Source organism: Zonotrichia albicollis, chromosome 6 (assembly GCF_047830755.1).
Source record: "Zonotrichia albicollis isolate bZonAlb1 chromosome 6, bZonAlb1.hap1, whole genome shotgun sequence".
Taxonomy (NCBI): Eukaryota; Metazoa; Chordata; class Aves; order Passeriformes; family Passerellidae; genus Zonotrichia; species Zonotrichia albicollis.
Genome location: NC_133824.1, coordinates 15,486,751 through 15,509,589, shown reverse-complemented (window position 1 = coordinate 15,509,589; position 22,839 = coordinate 15,486,751). Strand labels below are relative to the sequence as shown.

At 43.1% G+C, this 22,839-nt stretch overlaps 2 protein-coding genes across 5 annotated transcripts in view; one reads left to right on the top strand and one right to left on the bottom strand.

Annotated features, from left to right (window-relative positions):
* CIPC (CLOCK interacting pacemaker) overlaps positions 1-3,347 on the top strand; it is a 9,138-nt gene extending 5,791 nt beyond the window's left edge. For both annotated transcript variants that reach the window (XM_005479769.4, XM_005479771.4), the window contains exon 4: positions 951-3,347. In XM_005479769.4, coding sequence (XP_005479826.3) covers positions 951-1,829 — 879 coding nt within the window. In that variant the 3' untranslated portion in view covers positions 1,830-3,347. The remainder of the gene's footprint in view (positions 1-950) is intronic.
* Positions 1,919-22,839, bottom strand: ZDHHC22 (zDHHC palmitoyltransferase 22). 3 transcript variants are annotated; one of them, XM_074542569.1, is made up of 3 exons: positions 22,700-22,839; positions 21,177-21,749; positions 1,919-17,035 (listed from the first exon to the last, which is right to left on the bottom strand). In XM_074542569.1, exons 2-3 carry the CDS (start codon positions 21,733-21,735, stop codon positions 16,770-16,772), a joined length of 825 nt encoding a protein of 274 aa, XP_074398670.1. In that variant the 5' UTR covers positions 21,736-21,749; positions 22,700-22,839; the 3' UTR covers positions 1,919-16,769. The 3 variants fall into 3 exon arrangements, with proteins under 3 accessions (XP_074398670.1, XP_074398671.1, XP_014121036.1); XM_074542570.1 differs by lacking the exon at positions 22,700-22,839 and adding an exon at positions 22,282-22,606; XM_014265561.3 differs by lacking the exon at positions 22,700-22,839 and having other exon boundaries at positions 21,177-22,248.

The window sequence follows — 22,839 nt, the reverse complement described above, 5'->3', positions numbered from 1 at the left end:
ATAGATCAAGAAGTGAGATTTTGCTTTAGACAGAAATAGTGTCTCTTACTGGACCATTTGATGTCTTTGGAGAAAAGCAGACATGTTTTTGGCCAGAAGATCTTATGAAGATCTGTAGTAAGGTGTTGGAGGAAAAAGAGGTAATGTCTTGTAAAAATTGATGTTTTCCCCTATATTCCAGAGTATGGCTCGTGGGAGGGAATAAAGCCTTGGGCGTTGTTCTTGAAATGAAATGCTTTTAAGATTTATCAGTGCACACTGTTTCCCCAGAGGTATATGAAGTTAAACTCCTCTGGGCTTACTGCAGGCTTTTCTCCTTGCATTGCTTGATATTCAGCCTTTTTTTTTTCTGTTATATAGTTTTAAATTTACTGAAATTGTACTTCCAATTACAAGGCTTCCTGAACAGCTGTTGTGTATCTTAAATAACCATTTCAAAATCTTGCTATAAGAGTAGGTTTGAAAAGATTTGAGTTGCTACCTTTCCAGAAAGAGGGAGCCTGATTTGTTCCTAAAATGTCTATGCAATCTTTCCTTGGCTCTTAAGATATTTCATAACAGAAATCTTAATTATTTTTCAGTTTTTCCTGTGCAGTTGTAATTTGACCCTAAGTCTGGGTCGAACTTTTAACGAACATTTTACAATATAAGCTTGCACTGTAATCCTCACTTAGGAAAGCATATATAAATTCAGATTGAATTGTTTTTAAATACATCTGCTGTTGCATGGTAAAAGGATTATGGGTTACAGCTTTATTTCCAGCATTACACTCCACTGTCAGAAAAAGAGAAGGATGAGTTTGATAGAAAACTCTTCACACATTAATTGGACAGTATATATCAAATGTAGAAAAATGGCACAGTCCACCTGTTTTGTTTAAATTTGTTTTTATCATCTTCTACGACACTTCTGTAAGACTTGTGGTTTTTTCCCTGTTTGTGCTTCCCAGGGCAGTTCATCACAGCTCCAGTCTTGGACTGTGCAGCCATCCTTTGAAGTGATTCCAGCTCAGCCACAGCTAGTGTTTCTTCGTCCATCAATCCCACCTCCCATTAGTCCTCACCCTGTTGGGAAAAAGAGAAATGACTCCACTAATTACCTGCCCATCCTGAATTCTTATCCCAAAATAGCACCACAGCCCTGCAAAAGAGATCACTCCTTTGATCTAGAAGAATGTCAGGAAACCACTTGCCATAAACGACTCTGCACAGAAGCACCCAAGATGGAGGCTTCTCCTGGACTGATGAGCACAGGCTTGTCTACTAGTTCTTTTTCCCACCTACCAGTTAGCTTTAAGACCCCTCAGGATTCTAGCCAGCAAAGTTCTTCAGCACTGGTGACAAGTGGAAAACTGTCAGCTCTTCCTGGTTTTCATCGTGTTTCCAGCGATGCTCAGAAGGTGCCAGGTTTGACTCCCCTTTTGCCTTTTGGAGCTCTGCAGGCAGCAAAGTGCACCCTTCCCGAGGGCGAGAGTGCGTCACAGGCTGCGGTGCCTGCTGCAGTGTGGAGCCCTCCGTTGGTACCAGAGGAGATTTGCAGCACCCCCGAGCTGCTCTTGCAGCAGCAAAGCAAGTGCAGGCGCTTTCAGAACACGCTGGTGGTGCTGCGCAGGTCGGGACTGCTGGAGATCACCCTAAAAACCAAGGAGCTCATTCATCAGAACCAGGTGACGCAGGCTGAGCTGGACCAGCTGAAGCACCAAACACAGCTTTTCATAGAGGCAATAAAGAACAATGCTCCACAGTCATGGGCAGAGCTAGAAGCATCCCTAACAGGATCTGATAAAGCTGATAGCAACCTCGAAGACCCCACTTATCCCAACATGTAGTAAAAATGTGCATAGCTGTTGGTCAAGCTATTTCTGTGCCTCCTTTTTCCTGTCTCAGACTTCTACTTGAGCATTTTTTGAGTCCAAGATTTGGAGCGTTGCATTGCCATTAACAATTTGTCTTCAGAGCCAGCTGTGGGACTGGAATAGCATGGTGGGTTCCAGGCAGAATGGGTACTTAGTACTGTAACGTGACCTTGAATTTCATGCTCACTCTGTGTGATTCGTTGGTCTGAAGAAGTTTGTATGTGTTCTGCTGGCATGTTCCCATTCTTGAAGTGAAGACAGTTGTTTGCAGTATTCTGCAACCATCTTCTTATTCCCATTTCAGATAGTTGTTTATGAGAGTGCAGCAGCAGAACAGGCCCCACTGTTGGGCCATCATCACTTCCAAGTAGGTGAAAGGAGTTGGTGTGATGTGAAAGAAGTCCTTCTCCCATCCCCTTCCTTATTTTTCTTATTTAGAGAAATGGAATAGAGAGGAGAATTTGAAGTTCAGAATATGTATTTTTAGGAAGCGGTTGCCCTAGAAAACAAGATGATGGGCTCAGGGTACGTAGAGATGAAAGGGAGGCAGAAAAAACGAAGTCCTATCGTAGCTGTTTGAGACAAGGAAAAATGAGTCCACCAGTGACCTTCTCCATTCTATATCCACTGCTCTAATAGAGTATAAAGGAATGAAAAACTTGCTTTGCAGGGCAGTACCCTTTGACTTAGGGAGACTTAGCTGGTGGAAATCTCTCATAGTCCTTATAGTACCACATGGACTTTTTCTCTGACAGTATGGAGGGTGGGCTGAAGTGGGTGTGCTTACAGCTAATGGGCCTTTCTGCTGGTGTAATTTGTATAAATATATGTTCAATAAATCTGTGAATAAAGTTCAGCAGCTGGTTAGAAATCTCCTACTGGGCATCAGTCCAGACTTAAATAGTATTTACTGAACTAGAAAAATCCACTCTGGAACTCATACTTAAATCTGGGGCTCCTTAGGAAGCATATCCCTGGATAATGGGAAACCTTAACTCAACATCTATAAAAAAATAAGGATGTTGAAGGTTTCTGGTGGTAAATGTGTCATCAGGTACCATTCTGTTCCGTTTTCTTAGCTGCCTTTATTCCTGGGAGCCCTGATAAAGCTTTAAAACAATAAGGGCTTTCCTTTCTTGGCTGCAATGTAATAAAATAGGTTAGCTTGGAAATGCCTTTGGAAAATTAGTTGACTACATCAGGACCAGGATAAGTCCAGATTCTGGGCAGGATCTGAAAGTGGTCCAGTAAATTTGAACAGAAGTGTTAGCCTCTGAATGGAAACTGTAAGCAGTGAACTCACAGTTTCTTTTGATCCTCAAAGCAGCAAGATTTGGTGTTAAGAAGTTAGCTGAAACAGTCTTGGTCTAATCAATCAAATGGCCTGCTGCAACTTCAGCTATTGCTGAAAACTTACAAATGGGGTAGCTTGATGTGTCAGAAAGACTGGTTTTTGTATTAAGTTTTAATAAATGTTGATATTTTTGATTACTTTTACTATATCTTTTTGAAATTCTACTGTTCTAGTTGGAATGCAGGTATTTTCTGTACTTTCAAAGCCCATTGCTAGCTCTGAATACAGTAGCCTAACACCTCTGTTATAGAACATGACCTTTTTGCTAAAACTTTACAGAAGTTGACTGTGAAATATGAATCAAATAAAGTATGTACTTGAAAAAGTTTATGGATTATTTAGTGCTGTTGAGCTGCAAGGTCCCTGGTTCCAAAGCGTGCTTTAAATACAGCTCCACATCAGCATGTTGCCCATGTGGGAAAGTGCAGATACAAAAGTGATACTATGATGTATCTCTTTGAAGTGAGTCATGTGAGCTTTAACAGTATCTATGAATTAAAGGGTCTCTGGGAGGAGCATGCATAGAAATGGGCTGTACAGAACTCTAAAAATACATTGTCGTGGGTGACCACTGCCATAGATCTGTCATGAACAACCTGGGAGGATTTTTCCATCTCTGAGCTGTTGTCTCCATGATGACTGTACATTATGCTCACCGTCTGTGCAGGGTGAACTCCTACGCTGTGTCTTAATCCTGTCAGCTGGGTATGCAGAACTTTGAAATTGTGAAGTAAGAATCTTGGCTACTGGAAGAATTACTGGAGTAAAAAATGTTACACTCTTCTCTTGAAGAACATTCTCCAACTAAATCTGTATACCACCAAAACACATTTCTTCAAAATGTGGCCATCTTTATGTGGGTTTTTTTTTGGTTTTTTTTTGTTCAAACGTGACTTGCAGGGAGAACTAGGTAGTCATGCTCAAAACATCCAGCAGCCTTATGGCATGAGATCTTCTCCTAAGATACAAGAGGTTCTGTTCAAAGCTTGACACCAGACAAGACAACGTGAATCTCATGGCCTTATATGCAAAAAGGAGTGCCATCTATTGGAATAATTTTATTTCCTGAGACTAGAAACTCAGTCTTTGCAAATTTTATGTTCACAAAAGTATGGATACAATTCAAGCAGGAAATTCTCAGGTTTCTGCCTCTTCTGACTACCTTTTCCTTTACATGATTAAGTTTATCTGCAGCGTGTCAGGCATCTTCACCTTTGTTTCACCTAGGCCAAAAACGTGAATTCTTTCAGGTGCATTGCATCTGTCTTATTTTTCTTTCTCATGATAAAAACAGTCTGAAAGAAACAGTACCCCTGTAGGCTTGGGCTGAGCAATCTCCTGGCATGCAAAATTTCTGGCATCCACTAGATTGAACATAGCATGCTGTTCCTGCTTTCATTTTCATAATTTCTAGTACAAAAATGTAGGGTCCCTCCCTATCTACACAATTTTACACCCTTGCTGTACCTAGGTGATTCTTCTTTCAGGTTGTGGTGTAATGCAGCCATATAGTCCCAACTGTATTGCCTGGTCTTATGTGTCCAAAATGCTCATGCCTGCTTCTCTTCCCTTTTTAAATCTACCTCCTTTGAGGTATTTGCATGAGAAAAATTCAACAGTTCCAGTGTAATCTGATTCAGAAGGCAGAAGGAAACACCATGTGTTCAGTCTGCTCTCTTGCTGAGCAGTTTCCAAGACTTCCTCAAATTCTTGTTTGAACTAAAGCTGTTCTTAGAAGAAGTATCCTGCATTGATTTGAAAGTTCCTACAATTAAGAATCCACCCAAATTGTTTAAAGTATAATTACTTACTATTAAACACATGCCTCTTACATTGAGCCTGAATTTGTCATCTTTCCATATCCAGCTGTCAGATCTTTTGTCTTTTGTCTGCCAAACTGAAGTGCACGGAGTGACATTGCTGTTTTCACTGTAGGCAATTTCAAACTGAACAAGTCACTCTTCAGCTTTCTTTTTAAAAGTAAGTAAATAGACTCAAGTCTTCTGGATCCTGTGTTGGTGGCACTCTCCTTTGGATCCTTTACAATAATTTAAATGCATTTTTAATTGGAGCACTAAAAGCAAAGCAGGACTGCTAAAAGAATTGTATAGTATCAACTCTATCTACTGCTCCTCTACCTCATTTTTATAACAGTCTTGGCTGTTATAAAGATATCTGTTATATCAGATTTGACATATAAATAGTCCCTGTGCCTATTGCTCCTGTGGTTGGTGAACCCCTGTGTGTTTCTACATTCCTTTGAATGCAGTTTGCAGCCAGGAAACAAAGCAAGCTGGTTGTAGGAAGTGGCCAGTTGTATTCATTAGTTTTCTCTGCTTCTCTCCTTTGAAACTTTTTCATCTTTAGATGAGATTTGAAAGGTAATTTTATCTTGTATTTCTATTCCTGAAAACAATGTTAAATAACGTTATAGTAAAGAAGGAATTTTTAAAATAAGAACAGACAGTTGTGCTTAATGGATGTCTGTATACAATTCAGAAACCATGGTTGCAACGTATTTCATCCCAGACAGTTAATTTTGTATAAATCTGGCTTCAGTCTGTCATGTGGCACACTTTTAAATGCCAATCAGTAATAGAAATACTATGTGTGTTGGCTTTGTTTTCAACCAATTTTGAATTTTAGCTGATCAATATAAGGAGTCAATTTTATCTGACCAGCCCTATTTCTTGTAAGCTTTATTAATTTCAATTAGTTTTGCTTTCTGTGTTCTGGAATGATCGAAAATTATGGGTTATTCCATTATTTTCTTTCCGTTTCCTGCTATGTCAATTTAAATTAGTCTACCTACTTACTGAAAAGCTGATGCTGTATTAGTTTCTTCCCCACCTCAGTCCGCTGAAATCTTTCCTAGAAGTGGGAAATTCATTTAAATAGTATTGGTGGTCCGGACAGCTTCTTAATCAGCTCTGTCAAATTTTCAGTCACAACTTATTCAGACTTGCTTAATTTAAAATGCGTAATAACTGTTGTTTGAAATGTTCTGAATTACTTTTTGAAGTTAAAATCAAGCTACTCTTATGATCTGAGGGGAATAATACATCTTTTTTCTAATTGCTCAACAGGAATTTTTGTGAAATGCTTTTGCCATTGTGCACTGCAGCATTATAATTTTTATCTTGAATTGAAGCCCTGCCAGCAAAGATTTCTTCTGCATCTCATACATTTTAAGAAATGGAGGAAATGGACTTTCCAGGGCCAAAAGGGGAGTTTCATCAAATTCTTAATTGTTTTCTTCATGTTCTAATTGTGATTAAATTAATTTAGTTAATGGGAACTGAAATGCTTCTTTACCATGCTCACTTAACACAATCTTACTGTTTTTCCATACAGTAGTATGGATTTTTTTAAGGCCACGTACTTAGGCCAGGACTAAGAAATCCAGTAACAGACAGACAACCAATCATTAGTGGTTTTTAACAAATAGGACTGCTTGAAAAATCTGTATGTTTTCAGTGAAAAACTCAGGTGGTTTTTTTTTTAAATGAAAAATCTTTCGGCTTAAAGCTTAATTGTTTTCAGTGTTAGCATTCATTTTTCACTGAATCTCAAGCACTATGGAAGTAAGTCTGGACTGTGGGAAAGGGGGAAGATGTTATTTCTCTAAAGAAATGAGGTGAACCTTCATTTCCTTCACCTGCACTGTTTTGGGTTGTACAAGAAACAGGACCCCAGCTTTGATGAGTGGTTCCACCACCTCAGGCTGATGATGCAGAAGTCAACATAGCCAATCAAAACTGCTCAGTTGTTTGCAATGGCAGAGGAGACTAATAGATCTCAAGTAAGTGGGGATAAAACAGCATCTCCTGAGAAGATTGCTGGCTTAGTCAGTACAAATACCATTTTTTCACCTTAAAAAATCTAGCTTAAGAAAAAAATCAATGATTTTGTTTGGCATAGGACATTATGGTTCTGGATAGGTCCTGTTCTACATTTGCCACAGGCAGAGTTCAGTGCAGTGAAATGAGCAGCATTTAGTGTGCAAAGTGTGAAATACGACTGGACAGTGGCAAAGCTGTTTTACCCGGGGTGAATGTTAGCAATGCCTGTTGTTTTGTGTTCTTGCTAAATATTGTCTCCCATGCAAATTATAATATTATACCTATCCAAACATGCTCAGAAGTCAGAATAGGATAGTCTGTATCAAAGTGAAAATGGTTTTCACTCTTCAACATCCTATCACTAACCATGCTTGTAGAACACTTACACATTAATGCTTTTTTAGAACATTGTGAAAGGGGGTTGCTGAGATTGGTTGTGTGATAAATGGCCAGAAAGCATTCCAAAACATTTAATTGCAAACTGATCCTTATTGTGCAAGGATGAAAGTCTGAGCTTGATGGTAATCATCTAAATAGTGAAACGCCTCCAGATGCATAGTGGGAGCTGCAGCCAACCCAAACTGGGACAGAGGAAAGCAAGTAACTGCACTGAGGTCTATAGCTGTAGTGCTCCTGGTCCTGTGCAGTAGCAGCATTTGGGCAGAGAATCTTGAGATACTGTAGTTAAGACAGGTGTCGGCATTGAGAGTGAGATGTTGGTGCACAAAAAAACTATTGGTTCTGACTACCTTCTAGCAGTTCAGAAACAAGCTGGGCAGTCTGAACATGCACCTCATGGCCTAAGCCTCTATTTCTTTGAAAGACTGGGATGCAAAGTTCAAATGTACCTGCACGTTAAAATTGTTACCCCGTTCAATTTTTTCCACAGCCAAACTTAAAGCAGTGGTGTTAGGAGAAGCAGAGTGATGAACTGCCTCTGCCTGATCCTGGAGCCACTGGAGTTATGGGAAGGATAATTGCAGTTTCTAAGGCTAGTTGTTTTTCAAATTCCACTGCTTCTTCAGCATCTAAACACCTACCAGCCTGAGATACTAGAGCCATCTGATGTGGCATGTGTATCAGTGAGCTTTGTTGGGTGAGTGGAAGAAGATGGATGCCTTCAATTCCAGGGGGCCAGGATGCCTTGATACCACTTCTCTGTTTCCACATTATGATATCTGTTCATCTGCAGATGAATGCCTCAGAGGAGTGCCACATTCTTGCTTCATCTCACTGCTCTGGCAGTCAGCTCAGTAACAACCAAGTGCTCAGTAGCCACAAAGACATTCACTATCTCATAAAATATAACGACAAGTCACTGCCTACCTCTCATATTAGTATGGGGAAGGGAGGAAAACACTCCATTGTCCTCCACAGCTTAGATTATCTTTGGACATGCTTTTGTAATTTCGTTATCACACCCTGTTCTGATGTAAGATCAGTCCTTAACACATCATTTTTCAGTAAATGGGCTATTGCATTCATCTTAGGCCCCTTCAAAATATAAATATAATTAAAATAAGCCTCAATTTGCCTGAGATTGTTTTCTGTTTGAGATGAGAACAAGTATAGTAGCACTCAATTCTTCTTGGATCTTCATACATTTCCATGGCACTCAAGCTCCAGGTGAGAACTTCTCTAACTTATGCAGACACAACAGCATGAAATTGATACTGGCAATTGTGTTCACACTTAATGTTCTACAAGTGCCAAGAGCATTGACTGTCTAACATATGCTTTTCAACTTCTTCCTTATTTTGAGATTTGCCCCAGTCTCTTTCTAGTTAACTCAAAAAAGATCTTGATGAAAATGCAATATTTACAATGTGTAGCATCAGCTCTCAGTCTTGCTTTAGAGATTACTATTAATGTTCCATATTTCCTTGGCAGGACAGAGTATTTGTTTTAAATCACACACTGTTGTCAATGCCCTGTAATTTTCCATTGCTTTTCTACAGTCAAAATTGTCACATCAGGTAGAAGATAAAATAAGAGAACTTTGAGTGAAGGACTGGTTGCCATATGGCTGATACCTAAAATCTCGGCAATTTGGCAAGAAGAAAGTGGAAAAAGATGAAGTAAATTCCACAAAATTAATGCCATAAGTAGGTGGCAACTGTTAGTAAAGGAGAAAGAACAAAGGCAAGGGAAAGGAAAAGAATACTGAACAGCAATGCTACCAAAGATTTTTCTCACAGATGTGTGAAAATAGATTTTAATGTAACTGTCCACACAGTAGGCCAATTTTCCAGGTTTCCTTTTAAAAATCTATTTTTAAGCACAAACACAAAGATTTTTTTCCCCATTTGATTTAGATATATAAGCTGAAATGTATCTTGGTGATGAAGAGGAACTAACTTGATGCTTTCATTGAGTGCTCCTTCCTCTCTTCCAGCCAAAAAATATGCTGTAGTCTTAAATTTGTCACTTTAATCCCACAAATCACTCCCACCTCAGAAGCACTTGGCACTGGCATTGGTACTGCTGCATTAAATAATTCAAACAATAACATATGGCTAGAATTGACATGGCCCCAGGCTCAGTTTCTTGTTTCCCCTTATAGAAGGCACTTTTATCTTCTCAGCTGTAAAATGAGAAAAGCAAAACTTATTCCCTATTCAAAAGTGCTTCAAGCACCTTGTATAAGAAATGGAACAACAAGTCATGGCTGTGGGCTACCGTGGTTCTGGTGCTAGATTTTCTAAAGGCTGAGCATTTGTGTAGTTATACTAACCTACATTTTGTTTAATGTTAATAGATTAAACTACATACTCACTGGGTTAATTTCCCTAATGTAATTCCACAAGTGAGTATAGAGACTGTTTTCTTATGGTTTGGAAAACTGAAAGGAAAAAATATAGATGACTAAAATCTCTACTTCTATGCCTATGCAGGGAAACATTTATAAATATCTCAAGGTTGATAAGGTTAGAGGAAAGGATAGAGTGATAGCTGGCTGTGTGTGACACTAAAAAAACCTTTTGTGGTTTAAACAGATGTCTGTTGTGCCCCTCCATCATGTATTAATTTATGCCTATGCATGCAATTTTCCTTTCCAGCATGTAAACCTCTTCATGTAACTGTAATTATGCAACATATGAAACTGGAGTCAAAAGCCTGAAGACTTATCAGATGTCACATTATTCTGTCTAAAAAGATACAATATTTGAAGTCAGAAAAATACCCTCAATGCAGTGCTGGAAGTTATTGATTACTGCAGTCTAACCAGCGTACCTGGAAAACATTAATAAAATGAAGGGTGTGAGTAGTGCAGCTGCAGTTATGGGATTATGTCTATGCTAGAAGCTAAGAATATGCTCAAATCTTTTCTCCTGGTCTGAGATACAGATCTCTGCTACCTGCAGGACTGAGTGTTTTCATTATTGTCTTAATCTATGAAGCTTCTGTCCTGCTTCTTTCATGTGTTTACAGAGTTTGCACAATTTTATTGGAGAGATGCTGGAATTTGTCAGAGCCTAAGGTAAAAAGGATCAGGACTTCTACGTACTGACTTTTGAGACAGTATAAATTTTTAAAATAATCTCAGATGGCTTCTAATCTATCGCAGTTCATTAATGAATGGAAATTTTGCATGCCTTGAAGAATCTTTAGGGGCACAGCCTTGCCTCTATTGTCCCCACCTTGCCTCTTGTGAAGTAAACTGATCAGCATACTCCATTTATTTTTAACTGATAGGAACTCTGGAACAATTATTAAGGTGACTGGCAACATGTTAAATGAGGCACTGTGCAAACAGTGTATGACACTGTGTATTGAGTCTGCAGGACCAGGTTTTGGTAGTGGAGAGGTTACAGAGTGGTTTCTGTGAGACACTGCCAGAAGCTTCCTCCATGTCCAGCAGAGTCAGTGCCAGGTAGCTCCAAGGTGTATGTGCTGCTGACTAAGGCTGAGCCAATCAGGAATTATAGTAACATCTCTGGGATAACATATTTGAGAAGAAAAAAAGTTGTTGAGCAGATGTAATTGCAGTCAGAGAGGTGTGGGGTGAAAATACATAACAGGAGTGACTCTGCAGGACACCAAGTGGAGCAGAGGGAGGAAGAGTTGCAGGTTCCAGAGCCAAGATTGCCCTGTAGCCCGTGTGAAGACCGTGGTGAGGCAGCTGTCACACTGCAGCCCACAGAGAGCCGTAGGGCTATAGGGATCCACCTGCAGCCTGTGGCAGAGACCCACAGCAGAGCAGGTGGATGCCTGAGAGGAGGCTGTGAACCTGTGGGAGGCCTGTGCTGGGACAGGCTCCTGGCAGGGACCTGCAGACACATGGAGAGAGGAGCCATGCTGGAGCAGGTTTGCTGGTAGGACTTGAGACCTCGTGGAGGCCCACGCTGTAGCAGGCTGTGCCTAAAGGACTATATCCCATGGAAGAGGGACCCATGTTGCAGCAGTCCATGGAAAACTGTTGCCCATGGTATGGACTTCTGTTGGAGAAGTTTGTGGGGGATTGTCTCCCATGAGAGGGACCCCACATTGCAGCAGGGAAGGGACTCCTGTCCCTATTGGCAGCAGAAATAACGAGTGATGAACTGACCATAACCCACATTCCCCTTCTCCCTGCACTCCTCTGGAGGAGAGGAGGTAGATCTCAGGAAGGAGGGGAAAGAGGGGTGGGGAGAAGGTGTTTTTAAAATTTATTTTACTTCTTATCATCCTGCTCTGATTTTGTTAGTAATAAATTCAATTAATATCCCCAGTTTGAATCTCTTTTACCCAAGACAGTAGCTGGTGAGTGACCTCTCCAAGTCCTTATCTCAACCCATGAACCCTTTCTTAGTTATATTTTCTCTCCCCTGTCCAGATGCAGAGGGAAGTAATAGAGGGGCTTTGGTAGGTGCCTGGTGTCCAGCCAGAATCAACCCACTACACACCTGAGAACTTAAAAGTTTTATTTGTAAACATCTGAGGAGGCTAGAAAAATCTGGCTCCAAAAACCTGAAGAGACATGGGACTGGCATACTGGAGCTCTGACATCACTTGCCAGTTAGATTCAGCAGGACAGCAAATGCTAAAAGCTCTTTGGTGTAATGAAGAGAAGGCTGCTGCCAGGACAGTTCCATAAGAGGACTGAAGCACTCTTTGGTCCACGTTTGCTGACTTTTGGTATAATCTGCAAGGATTCTTTATTGCCCTGGCTTTCCAGAAAAGAACTGGAAAATCAAAAAACCCACATCTGGATATGTCATTATTAAAGACCATCTCGCTGTTTGTGGTCTAACACGTTTCCATAGGTTTAAGTATCAGGCAGGACACAGAGACTCCACATAGGTTTAAATTTTCTTCTCCCTTCATTTGTATTGCACAAGTAGGTCATTGCTTTACTCCAACTATGATAGCTCTGTCTTGTCTTTAAATAACTCAAAGAGAACTACACAGGCTCTGCTGTTGCTGCTTATGCTTTCTATCCATGCATGTCCTTCTTGTAACATAATCTGCTGTTCAAGAGAGAAAAACCCTTTTGGCTTTGCTGGGGCTTTGAGGTTTTTTGAGCAGAAAGGGATTAGCAATGAGTTTTCTTAACTTTTTTTGTGTCCATTCAGCCATCAATCAATGAACTTGAAATTGTTGTCATACCTCATACTGCCTGATGGCTCTCATCATCCCTGTGCACACCAAATCACTTCTGCTCTCACTGGGGCCACTTTCTGTGATTGCTTTCGACCTCAGCTTTTCTTTCAGTCCAGGACTGCTTGTCCTCCTCCAGCTATATCCCTTCAGTTAATGAGTCCTCTCATTCATTCAGTCTGTCCCTTGAAAGTATTTTTAGACTGTGATCATCTCCCTTGAGCTGGCTGTTTCTTAAGATAAATGCTATTTCACGTCATCTTTCCTCCTATGTTCCCTGTGCCTTATTACTTTTACATTTTAACTCTACATCCTCTGAGGATATCTAATGCAGACCTTGTGGCATGCAGGCCTTCAGGGCTGCCCAGCAGTGCAGTATGGAGAGGAACACCATGCACTACTTACTTTCTATGAGATTCTTACTGTGCATAAGAACTGATTTCTGGTTTACTTCAGAGTTGCATCCCCTCATTTCCTCTATACTGCCATTGCAAAGACTTCTGAGACCTTAGAGGTGACACCATTTTTTCAGATAATCCCACTTAAAATAGACAAGCCACTAAGCAAATGTCTGTGGTTTCTGTGCAAGGTCTTTAGCAACAGGGAGCTTTTACTTCAGCCACTACCATTACCAGAGAAGAAATCTGGTGGTCATCTGATTTTCCAAAGCCAGAGAAGCCTAAGTGCTTTATTTTTAAAACCTTTGCAAGTATTTAGACATTGTCACAAGAAATCATGTTCCAAAATATATTTGCTATTGCAGCTGCTATGTTATGAAATGCAAATAGTAAGTAATGACTCTTTAAGTACAGAAGATGAGAAGCTTTTATTATTTATCCTTAGAAAACTTTAGAGTCATTGAACAGATTTAGAATTTGTGACATTGCCATTGAGCTCAGCCTTCATTTAATAAATCATGGCTAAGAGCAAAGGTTCTATTCACAGTTGTTGAGCCCTGTTACATTCTCTTGCCAAGGATTTATGTAGGTATAGAGAAGTATGACAAGGAAGGGATGTCAGGGCAGCTGACTGATTTTAAAAAATACTCTTAACTGTTTCTGCAGGACCACTACCCCAAGCAGGGCAGTTTGCACACTTTGGAATAAGCAGAGTAATAAGCCAATATACAGGGTCGATCTAGTGTTACATTTTTATAGCTCTTTCCATCCCAGAGGATATTAACTGTAAAGGATGTGGCCATCTGAAAGTCCCACCACAACTGCTGAAATCTAGTAGTTTTCTGCAAATGAACCATTTAGCTGCATAAAATGGTGACGCAGCAATTTCCAGCCAGTAACACAGGTGTCTGACACAAAGAATAGCTGTGCGTGACTGTGCTGCAGTGACTCAAACTGGGATCTGTCTGTGCTTCTGCAAGGACTGAAATTCTGTAGTAAGGGCAGGCAGCTGTAACCCTGACACAGGCTAGGTATGATCCAGCCCTGATGTGAAGAGGCAGCAGGCTTCATGGGCAACTAATGTAGGGGATGGATTCTGTCCTTGCAGAGTGGCCCACTGAAACCTGAGTTGTTTTGCCCTTCTCAGTGTGCAGCCCTAAGGAGCTTTACAGCCCAGGCACTGTGGCAGCAGGTGCCAAGTGCCATAAGCTGCCCAAGACTGCAGTGTCCCTCAAAAGCCAAGAGCAGAGGGCAGAGATGTCAAACCATAATTTCTGCTGGTGGGAGGTGGCTTCTAGCTGGAATGTTGAAAGCCTATTGTCATTAAGTCTACAAAAGGGGAGAAGTTGGATCAGCGAGTCTGTGGAACAAGAATAATCCTTCCAAGACAAAGTGTATGGCATGAGACTCTGGCTCTGATTCCAGTGTCTAGGTGACTGTCTGCTCACCTTGACACCGATTGACAGGAAGGAAAAATTTATGCTGAGATGCTGTTTGTGGCTGATGATAATAGCTTAATTTTCCCATAGCTTTGAGTTGACAAGGCATGATTTCGGTAGTGTAATTCTTAAATAGAAATTAGAATGGATCTGCAAATTGGTTATTAGATGCGTTTTTAGATTGGTCATTACATTAAAGTAGGGAGGATGAAAGGACTTGTCAAAAATCACATGATGAATTACTGGCAAAGCCAATAAACAAATCCTAATTTCTTCCTTTGACACATCTGTGTGTATGCTGTAACAAACGCATAGAGACAGCTAATGACAGCTAACTGTCAAAAAGCACGATACAGCTCATGTAAAAAATCAGAATACCTTTTATTTTTCACTATTAGAGAAAATACATCATATTACCCACAGAAACAATTGTGTGTTCATGCGAACACACACAGTGTGGAAGGATGTATATCCTCTGTGTTTTAGTTATCTAGCTAAGGGTTTTTCAGTATATTTTCAAGGTTATTCTGCTCATCACAATATATTTTGTTTGTTATTGATTCAAACGTGTATTCAAGTGTAAAGTAGTCAAAGATGGTTACAAAGCCTATAGAAATGAGTGACTCCATTCTGGCCTGTGAGAAACTCAAGGATAAAAGCAAGGGGCATTCCACTACCAGGAATGCACCAAGAGCCTTTCTGAGGAAGAAATAACATTTTTCATGGCTTGTCAGCATACTCCCATTCAGCCTATTAAAGAGAAGCAATGGATTCCTACCCAGCCCACATAAGCTGATGCAGTTTGCCAAAGCAGAGGCTTCTCTCTTGCAGCTGCTGGGGAATCCAGTGCTCTGACCCTGGTAGAGATGTTGTGGTATCCTTTGTTAAGACATCTGTAAGCACAGGATCTCAGCACTGATCTAATGGGCTGCTGCTGCGGCTAAAAAGCAACAGACACATGAAGTTGATTAATCCCTGTAGTAATTCTATTAACACCCTTAATGGAGTTATAACATGGATAATTTTACCCCTCTGCAGCAATGCAAGAGGGAATTGCCCTGGAGAGCCTGTAACTAAAGTGTGACAGGGATGTCTGAGAAAAGCATTTTTCTGTTTGTTTTAGTGCAAAGTGAAGCGCCCTGATGGGTCGGAAAACTGCCTTGTTTTCTGGAATTTTGAACACTTCACAGCCCTAATGGTGCAGGTGTTCCCTGTGAGAGGGCGATGCATCAGGGCTCTGACACAGCAGCAACGCTCCTGGCACCCTCCCAAGTGCTTGCTGTGTGGCCACACTTCCCTCTGTCTCTCTCACAGGTATGCATAGCCTGTCTCATCACACAGCTTCTCAAACACCACATTTTCATTCGCCTTTGTGGTTTCCTCTCCTTGTTCCTCCATCTGACCGTGATTTATCTGCTTGCTGCTCCCTGTCAGAAGGGCAGCTTTGCCTGGACTCTGTCATTGGACAAAGAATTGCTAAAAATAAGCAGCACAGCTACAGTCTTAACCTATCATTTTATAGGGAACAGATCAATAACAGAAATGAGAAATTCTCCATTTCTTTTTGTTTTCCTCCTGTGATTTTGTTTTCCTCCTTATTTTCTAGCCTGTGGAGAGCAGGTTTATCTGATGCATTAACCACGTTCATAGCCTGTTCCTAGGACAACTTGATTGCATTGCAGTTCTGTCATTAAGGGCTTGTCAGTATTGTGAATCAAGAATCATATCTTGAGATGGAAGGGACCCACAAGGATCATTGAAATCCAACTCTTTGCCCTGAACAGGACAATCTCGAGAATGACACCAAGTACCTGAGATCATTGTCCAAACAATTCTGCAATGATGCTCTCGTGTGAAGTTACCTAATGTATATAAGTGCCAAAGAGTCACTCCACTAAAACCTCCCTAAGACTAGACACCATTTTTACAGTCTTCCACAACAGCCCAGGCTCCTGATGCAGTTTTTAAAGACTATATAGGGTAACTAATAGGGCTGGGGACTGAGGCATTCAGACAGGAAGCCACAGGAGGGTCTGACTAAGTTTTCTGCTAGTTCAAAGGCTGTTGCCACCTATGCAGGTGCAGTGATGTGACTACCAAGCTGGAGCATCTCATCTACATGGTTTGTGATTTCCATGTAAATATGCTTAATTTATTCTGTTTGATAGCCCATCCTTTCCTCCCACAGCGACTGCAATCCCAAAAGATGGAATAGCCCAGCTCTGTAGTGATCCAGGAGACAGTGGGAGAGAGCAGGGAAGGTGCTGTGTGTGTGGGATGCGCACACACACACGAGGATTTTATTTCTCTTTCTGCCTACAGTAGCTACTCTCCACATTCTGCACAGGGATGAGAAGTCCAAGCAGCCACTTCTTGCCAAAGACTTCTTGCAGGTTGTCCCTCCAGGGCCGGGCTCTCACCAGCATTCCCTTCCGCACCTGGTACCGCGTCTGCCCGCGCACGATCAGCAGCAGCTGGTGGCAGCAGAAGCCGGCGCACGCCAGTCCAATCCCAAGCCAGAGGTAGAGCATGAGGATCACAAACATCTCAGAGCTAAGGAGAGCTCCTGAAAACCAGGAGGGAGGGAGGACAAGAAAAGAAAGTGCTTAGACACACCCCACAAGCAGTTAACACAGCCCCAGGAACCAACAAACCAGCTGTTTTCTCTGGCCACAAGTGGGGAGATAGGAACAAGACAGGCTGGTGGCTATAACTGTATTAAATTATTTCCTTCATAGTGTCTGATGAATGGTGCAGAAATACTCAATACCTGCTGCAGAAATACTCAAATGACAGTGGTCTCTTGTACACTTCTTTTGCTGTTTATGTGTGGATCTAGATTACAGGGACAAATTCAGCCAGAAGTAAAGCATATCTGTAAGACTTCAGCACTATTCTGAACAATAATTAATTTATTTAAGGATTTACCTACTCATCAGAGATTTCTAGGATTTTGAAAAGACAAGTGGACCCTACAGCATGTTGATCCTTCTAAGAAGCCTTACTGTTTGTATTAACACAAGGCAGAAATATTCTGGATTTCTCTTTTTCTCTCTATATATAAAATGTTAAAATAGAAAAATAAATCAATAATGGCTTTCCTACCTTTGGAACAAGGCAGTTTTTGCGTGAATACAAGAAAGAAACAGAAACCTTTCTAAAATACATTCCAAATTCCTTTCATTAGCTGCTGCTAGAATACTCAAAATACTTTGAATATCTGAAGCTCCTAATCCAACTGGGGGGTTTTAGTATATGTTGGTGATGAATATATTTGAATAAAAATATTCTGTAGGCCCTTTTCTCTACAATGATTTTAGAACTCCTTCTGGAAAATATTAGTATAACAGCAGGTATCACTGAGTGACCTTTCAGTGTGTAAGCAGAGCTAAACCCATTAATATAAAATTCTCTGTGTGCCCATATGATGTTTATGCATGTATTTTGTGCATATTGGTATATTATTAAACACCCATATTTACACACAGGCCTATTTACACAAAGGAAATGAAATGTGTGTCAATACTGGTATAAATAGCTGATATCTTTTCACTGGTCCCTATAAGGTTTAGAAATAAAAAAACTCTCACATGCTTCTGTTCCTCTGGAAGACCAGGAGCCTTACAAGACCAGCTGTGATAGAGCAGGGATTGCCTGGACAATAGAGGTGTGCTGCCCAAAAGAGGTACATGGGTGCTTCAGGTTTTAAGTTCAACAGAACGGTCACTGGATATGCACCTCTTGTGTCCCTTATGCAGAAGGCTGGATTAGGTGGTATTACCTGGTTTTGCAATCTGTGAGTCCCATCTTTTCCACCTGGCAGTGCTGTAAGTGAGAGATTGGGGCAGGCTCCTCTGAGGATAATTTGTAAGGACACTGACTACAGCCTCAAGCTTTCAGAGACTGTCTTCACTTGAAAAAGGTGCAGGAATCATTCCATTTTCTCCCTAAATGCAATGTCATCTTTCCCTTCTTATTAGATCCCATTCAGCTCAGTGGGCTCCTTGTATGCAACACAGGAGAGAAGAACAAGCCCCTTAGGATAATGACAAATCCTCATACCAATTCTGTCAGAATAACTTAATCTACCAGGTAAGAAGCCCAGAGCCAAATACTGAATTCTTTGTTCGTCTTTTACTGGACCAGAGTGTGACAGATATTTATTTTTTCCTACAGCTGATACCCAGATGGGATATGGGGAGACACCTTTTCTTTAGATCCTTTGCAAGGCACCTGTAGGCTTTATTTATCTGACTTGATGAAATTCAACATTCAGGAAGTAATTACCCTTGTTTCCCTTTGAAAATATTAAGCATCTCTGAGCCATCCTTTCCAGAGACAGCATTTTTTAAACCATTTCTTCAGGCTACCTACATAAAGCATTTTCTATAGTTTATTTTGTGTGGTCCAATACAATGTGTTTACAATAGTGCTCTCCATTTACCCCTGATCCCCACAGTCTCTTTTAGCCTTGGATTCTTTTTTTCTCTAAGTGACCCAGTCTGATCTCAAGGTTATATTGCCTTATACTATCGATGCCAGAAAAGCTGTATTGTAGGCTGTAGTTATCGACTTTGGGTCAGATTCTGAAATCCACGCCTGAGTACAGTCTGGGCAGAATGAGCCAGCTGAAAACTTTCCCAGCATGAAAGCAGGAACACTTAGTTGACATAAAACCAACACATTAACCCTTCATCCTCCTTTACTACTTCTGCAGTACAGTGGGCATGATGGAGAAGAAAGATAAAGTTTTTTCCCTGCTATCGCAGTTCTCTGTTTGGATGATACAACAACCCTTAAGTAACAGTTACATTAGCTGAAAAATACTGTGTGAGCAGCCCTTCCAGGTAACCGTTCAAGACTGTTTTTCTCTCCTGAAATGAAGGATAAATGTACTGGTAGAAATCCAGTGGGCCCTTCCTCCCAAGCAATCAAGACACCACATGCCTGTATCTTGCCCTGTGAGGCAGCAGGTCTCTTCTCAGCAGAACTAGAGGTTTGGTGGGAGCTGCTGGAAGCTGCTGCCTCTCAAGGGTGTTCTGGTTCTTAGCTCTGCATCCAGACCCATTGTGTCCCACTCAAACACTGTCCACGGGCTGTATTGGTGCCACAGCTGCTGCCACCAGAGCTGGGGCACTTCAGTGTCTCTGCAAATATGTGCCAGGACCCATCACTGTGCAGACGAGCCCTCAGAGTCAGAGAGAACTAATTCCTTGATAATCTCCTCCCATATCCCTGCTCCCCCTCCCAGAGTGCTGTGCTGAGCAGAGCTTAGGCACCGGGGAAAATCATTCCCAGTGTTTTTAATGCTAGTAAAGCTCATGCAATATTATTTACAAAAAATTCTTCAAGTTGGAAAAATTATTCCATAAAAATGTCCTGGCAGGATTTCATGTTTATTGTCTTTCAGTGATTACCATGACAAATCTGCAAATTTGCCAAGCCGAGAGATAGTTGTTTGTTTTCAGATGGCATTCCAGCCTGGAATCTGGAAAGCAAGCTAGGGCCTCTCTGGCTCCTGTATTCCCAGCAGCGGAGTCTCCACACTCAGATCTTAATCAACACTTCTGGTGACAATGCACAAGCCAAAACAGATCCCCTTCTTACTGAGTTCAGCTGAACCTGCAAAGCTAAAATATATGGGCTACCTATTTTGGTCTAGTAAAAGCTGATGCAAGTGCGTGAGGCTGGAATTCATAGAGGGGAGACAGCAATTTTCTGCAGCCACTCTCAGGGCATAGTAGCAGTCTAGGCTGTCTGCAAAATCCCTTCTCTGAGGTCAGGATCTGTCTAACTCTTGGGTTTGGACAGAGAAAGGGTTGAGGTTGGAGAGTTTGAAGGCATGTGAAAGGTGAAGAGCCAAGGCTTCTTGCTCTGCAAGAACAGAGGATGAGTTATGGGAACAAAATCAGGAGAGGGAAGGAGAAGGGTTGTGGAGATTTACAGAAAGGCAGGGAGAGAGGGGGAAAAAGTAGAAAGAAGGGTAAGGAATGGAAGCAAGGAGAAGGATGTATTTGCTTTTGGTGTGGAGCCTTTGCAAAAAGCAGCACAGAGAATTTCCCATGGTTCTCTGTGGACTTGTGTCCCAGACTGGGGTCACAAGACAGGTACCTAATCATGTCATATCAACTCCTCTCTCGGTTTCTGTTGCCTAAACCCCAATTCTCCTGTGCTGGAAGGATGAAAAGATCTCAGTAAGTTTGCACCGCCAGGAGGCAGGAGGTGGGTGACAGTGGAGGGAGGGAGTGAGTAGACCTGGATAAGATATACCTGCTGGGATATGGGGAACCTGCAGATTTGTAGGGCACAAAAGCCTACAGGACCACCCCCATCTCTACCTATAGGACAGGCAAAAGATCCGTCATCCCTGCAGTGAAATCTATCTCCTCTGTCTAATTACAACACATGTCCTGCACAACAGATAGCTCTATTCTATCACCACACCAAGCTGGTTATGAGGCATATTCCAGAGTCTAATGCATTGGGAATGTAGCTATGGATGTAATCTGGAGCGGGTCCCAGCTTCTATTTCAGGTGAAGTCTTTTGGAAAGGCTGGCAGTAGCCTCCTAAGAAGGCCAATTGCCCCTCTGGCCCATTTCCATACCACACCTCCACACAGATGACTATCCACGGAAGATCAGGTCCCCCCATCCCAGGAGCCCTGGAGGAGGAACATGCTCCTCATCTTTGAGCAAGGAGTCCTTACCTGAGAAGAACTGGCTGATGGAGTGAGGCAGAAGAGTGAGGAAGGCCAGTGGGTCTGCAAAGGACATGGAAAGTGTAGCAGAAATGTAAGCCATGCCTGCCACCAGGGATTCAAGGCAAGCCAGGGAGGTGTAGAGGCAGAACATGATGAAGTTTCGCATGTTCCTGCTCCCGATGCAGTTCCCTGTGAAGAAACAGTGGTGGTCATGCCTCTGGGTGACTCTGGAACACAGTCTACAGAAGTGAGTGCCGGGCAAGGCTGAGCCAGGGGATCTGCTTCCATCCAGCCAGTCTGCCACTTCGGCTCCTTTGCCCAAGTTAAAGTCCTTGCCCAAGTCCTCGGGGGAGTTCTGGATCACAAGGACGTAGTTGCCCAGGGCATTAGCTGAGAGGAAGAGGAAGAGGGCCCCATGCAGCAGAGCAGGCGAGAAAAGTGGGGTGGTGGAAGGGTCTCTGAACATGCTGGGGATGAAGACAAAGATCTGGAGGACGAAGGTCACTAGGGAGATGCACAAGAAGTAGGCTGGAGCGACAACATTGAGCAACCTGAGAACTAGCATTGCGGATTACGTTCCTGCAGGGGAAAGCAAGGAGAGAAGGAACATCACCGCTCCGGCTGCACACTTCATCCTTCCATTTCCTGCCGGGTCCCGGCCCCGCTGCCTTCGGGAAATGCCCTCCGGGGGCCGCTCTCCCTCGCCGCCGCCCCACGGCCCCCGCCGGGCCGGGGCAAAGGGACGGCCCTTGGGCAGCGACCGCTCCCCGGCTCCCGGAGGAGACAGCCCGGCCCCGGCGCCAGCCTCGGAGGAACTTGCGGCAGCGGTGCCCCGAAGGGGCTGCAGCGGCTGCAAGGGGAGAGGCGGCTCCCGCGGTGTGCCGGCGATGCGAGCACCGCTGTGTTCGCCTAGCAGTCTCTCTGCCAGGCAGGGTCAGTTTTGGTATTGCATGAGAGGAAAAAAGGTGGTGCTGGAGGAGGGGGGAGTGAATTGGAAAGGAGGGGTGGGAGGAGGAGAAGGGGAGGGGGGAGAGGTTGCTCTAATCCACTGCAATACGGATCAAATCCAGTGCTCTAATTTATCCCTTAAAGCCACGGATCTACAGATTACCTCTACGACCGCTGCCCCGTTCTGCACGAAATTAGAAAATATACAAAACAGCTGGTCAAGTGCTGTCCGGATGCAACCTGCGGAGCTCGGCTGCCGAGCCGGAGCAGCCCCGCAGCTGCAGCCGCAGCTGTGGCCGGGCAGGACGCATCCCCGCCGGGCAGGCTGTCACCCCGGCCGCGGGGCTCAGCCTGCAGGCTCGGGGCACGGGGCAGCCCGGTGGGCACACGCGGCGGGCAGCGAGCTGGGTGGCGGTGCGGCTGCCCCGAGCACCCCCGCGCCCGCAGCCGCAAGGAGTCCCCAGCGCCGGTGTCTGCAGAGCCCCGGCGGCCCGGACCCGCTCGGCCCCGCGGCGCTGCGGGCTGCCCGCTGCCACCTTGCAGTCCCCTTGTCCCCCGGCGCGCCGGGAGCCGCCCGGTACCGGCGTGTGTGGCGCCGGCGGAGCCGCTCCTACAGCCGGCCATGCCGAGTGAGATCCCCGCGGCAGCGGAGCCGGAGTGCGCCCGGAGTCTGCCCTGTTCTTCCTCTCCCTTCCTGCTCTTCTCCTGTCCGTCTTTTCTC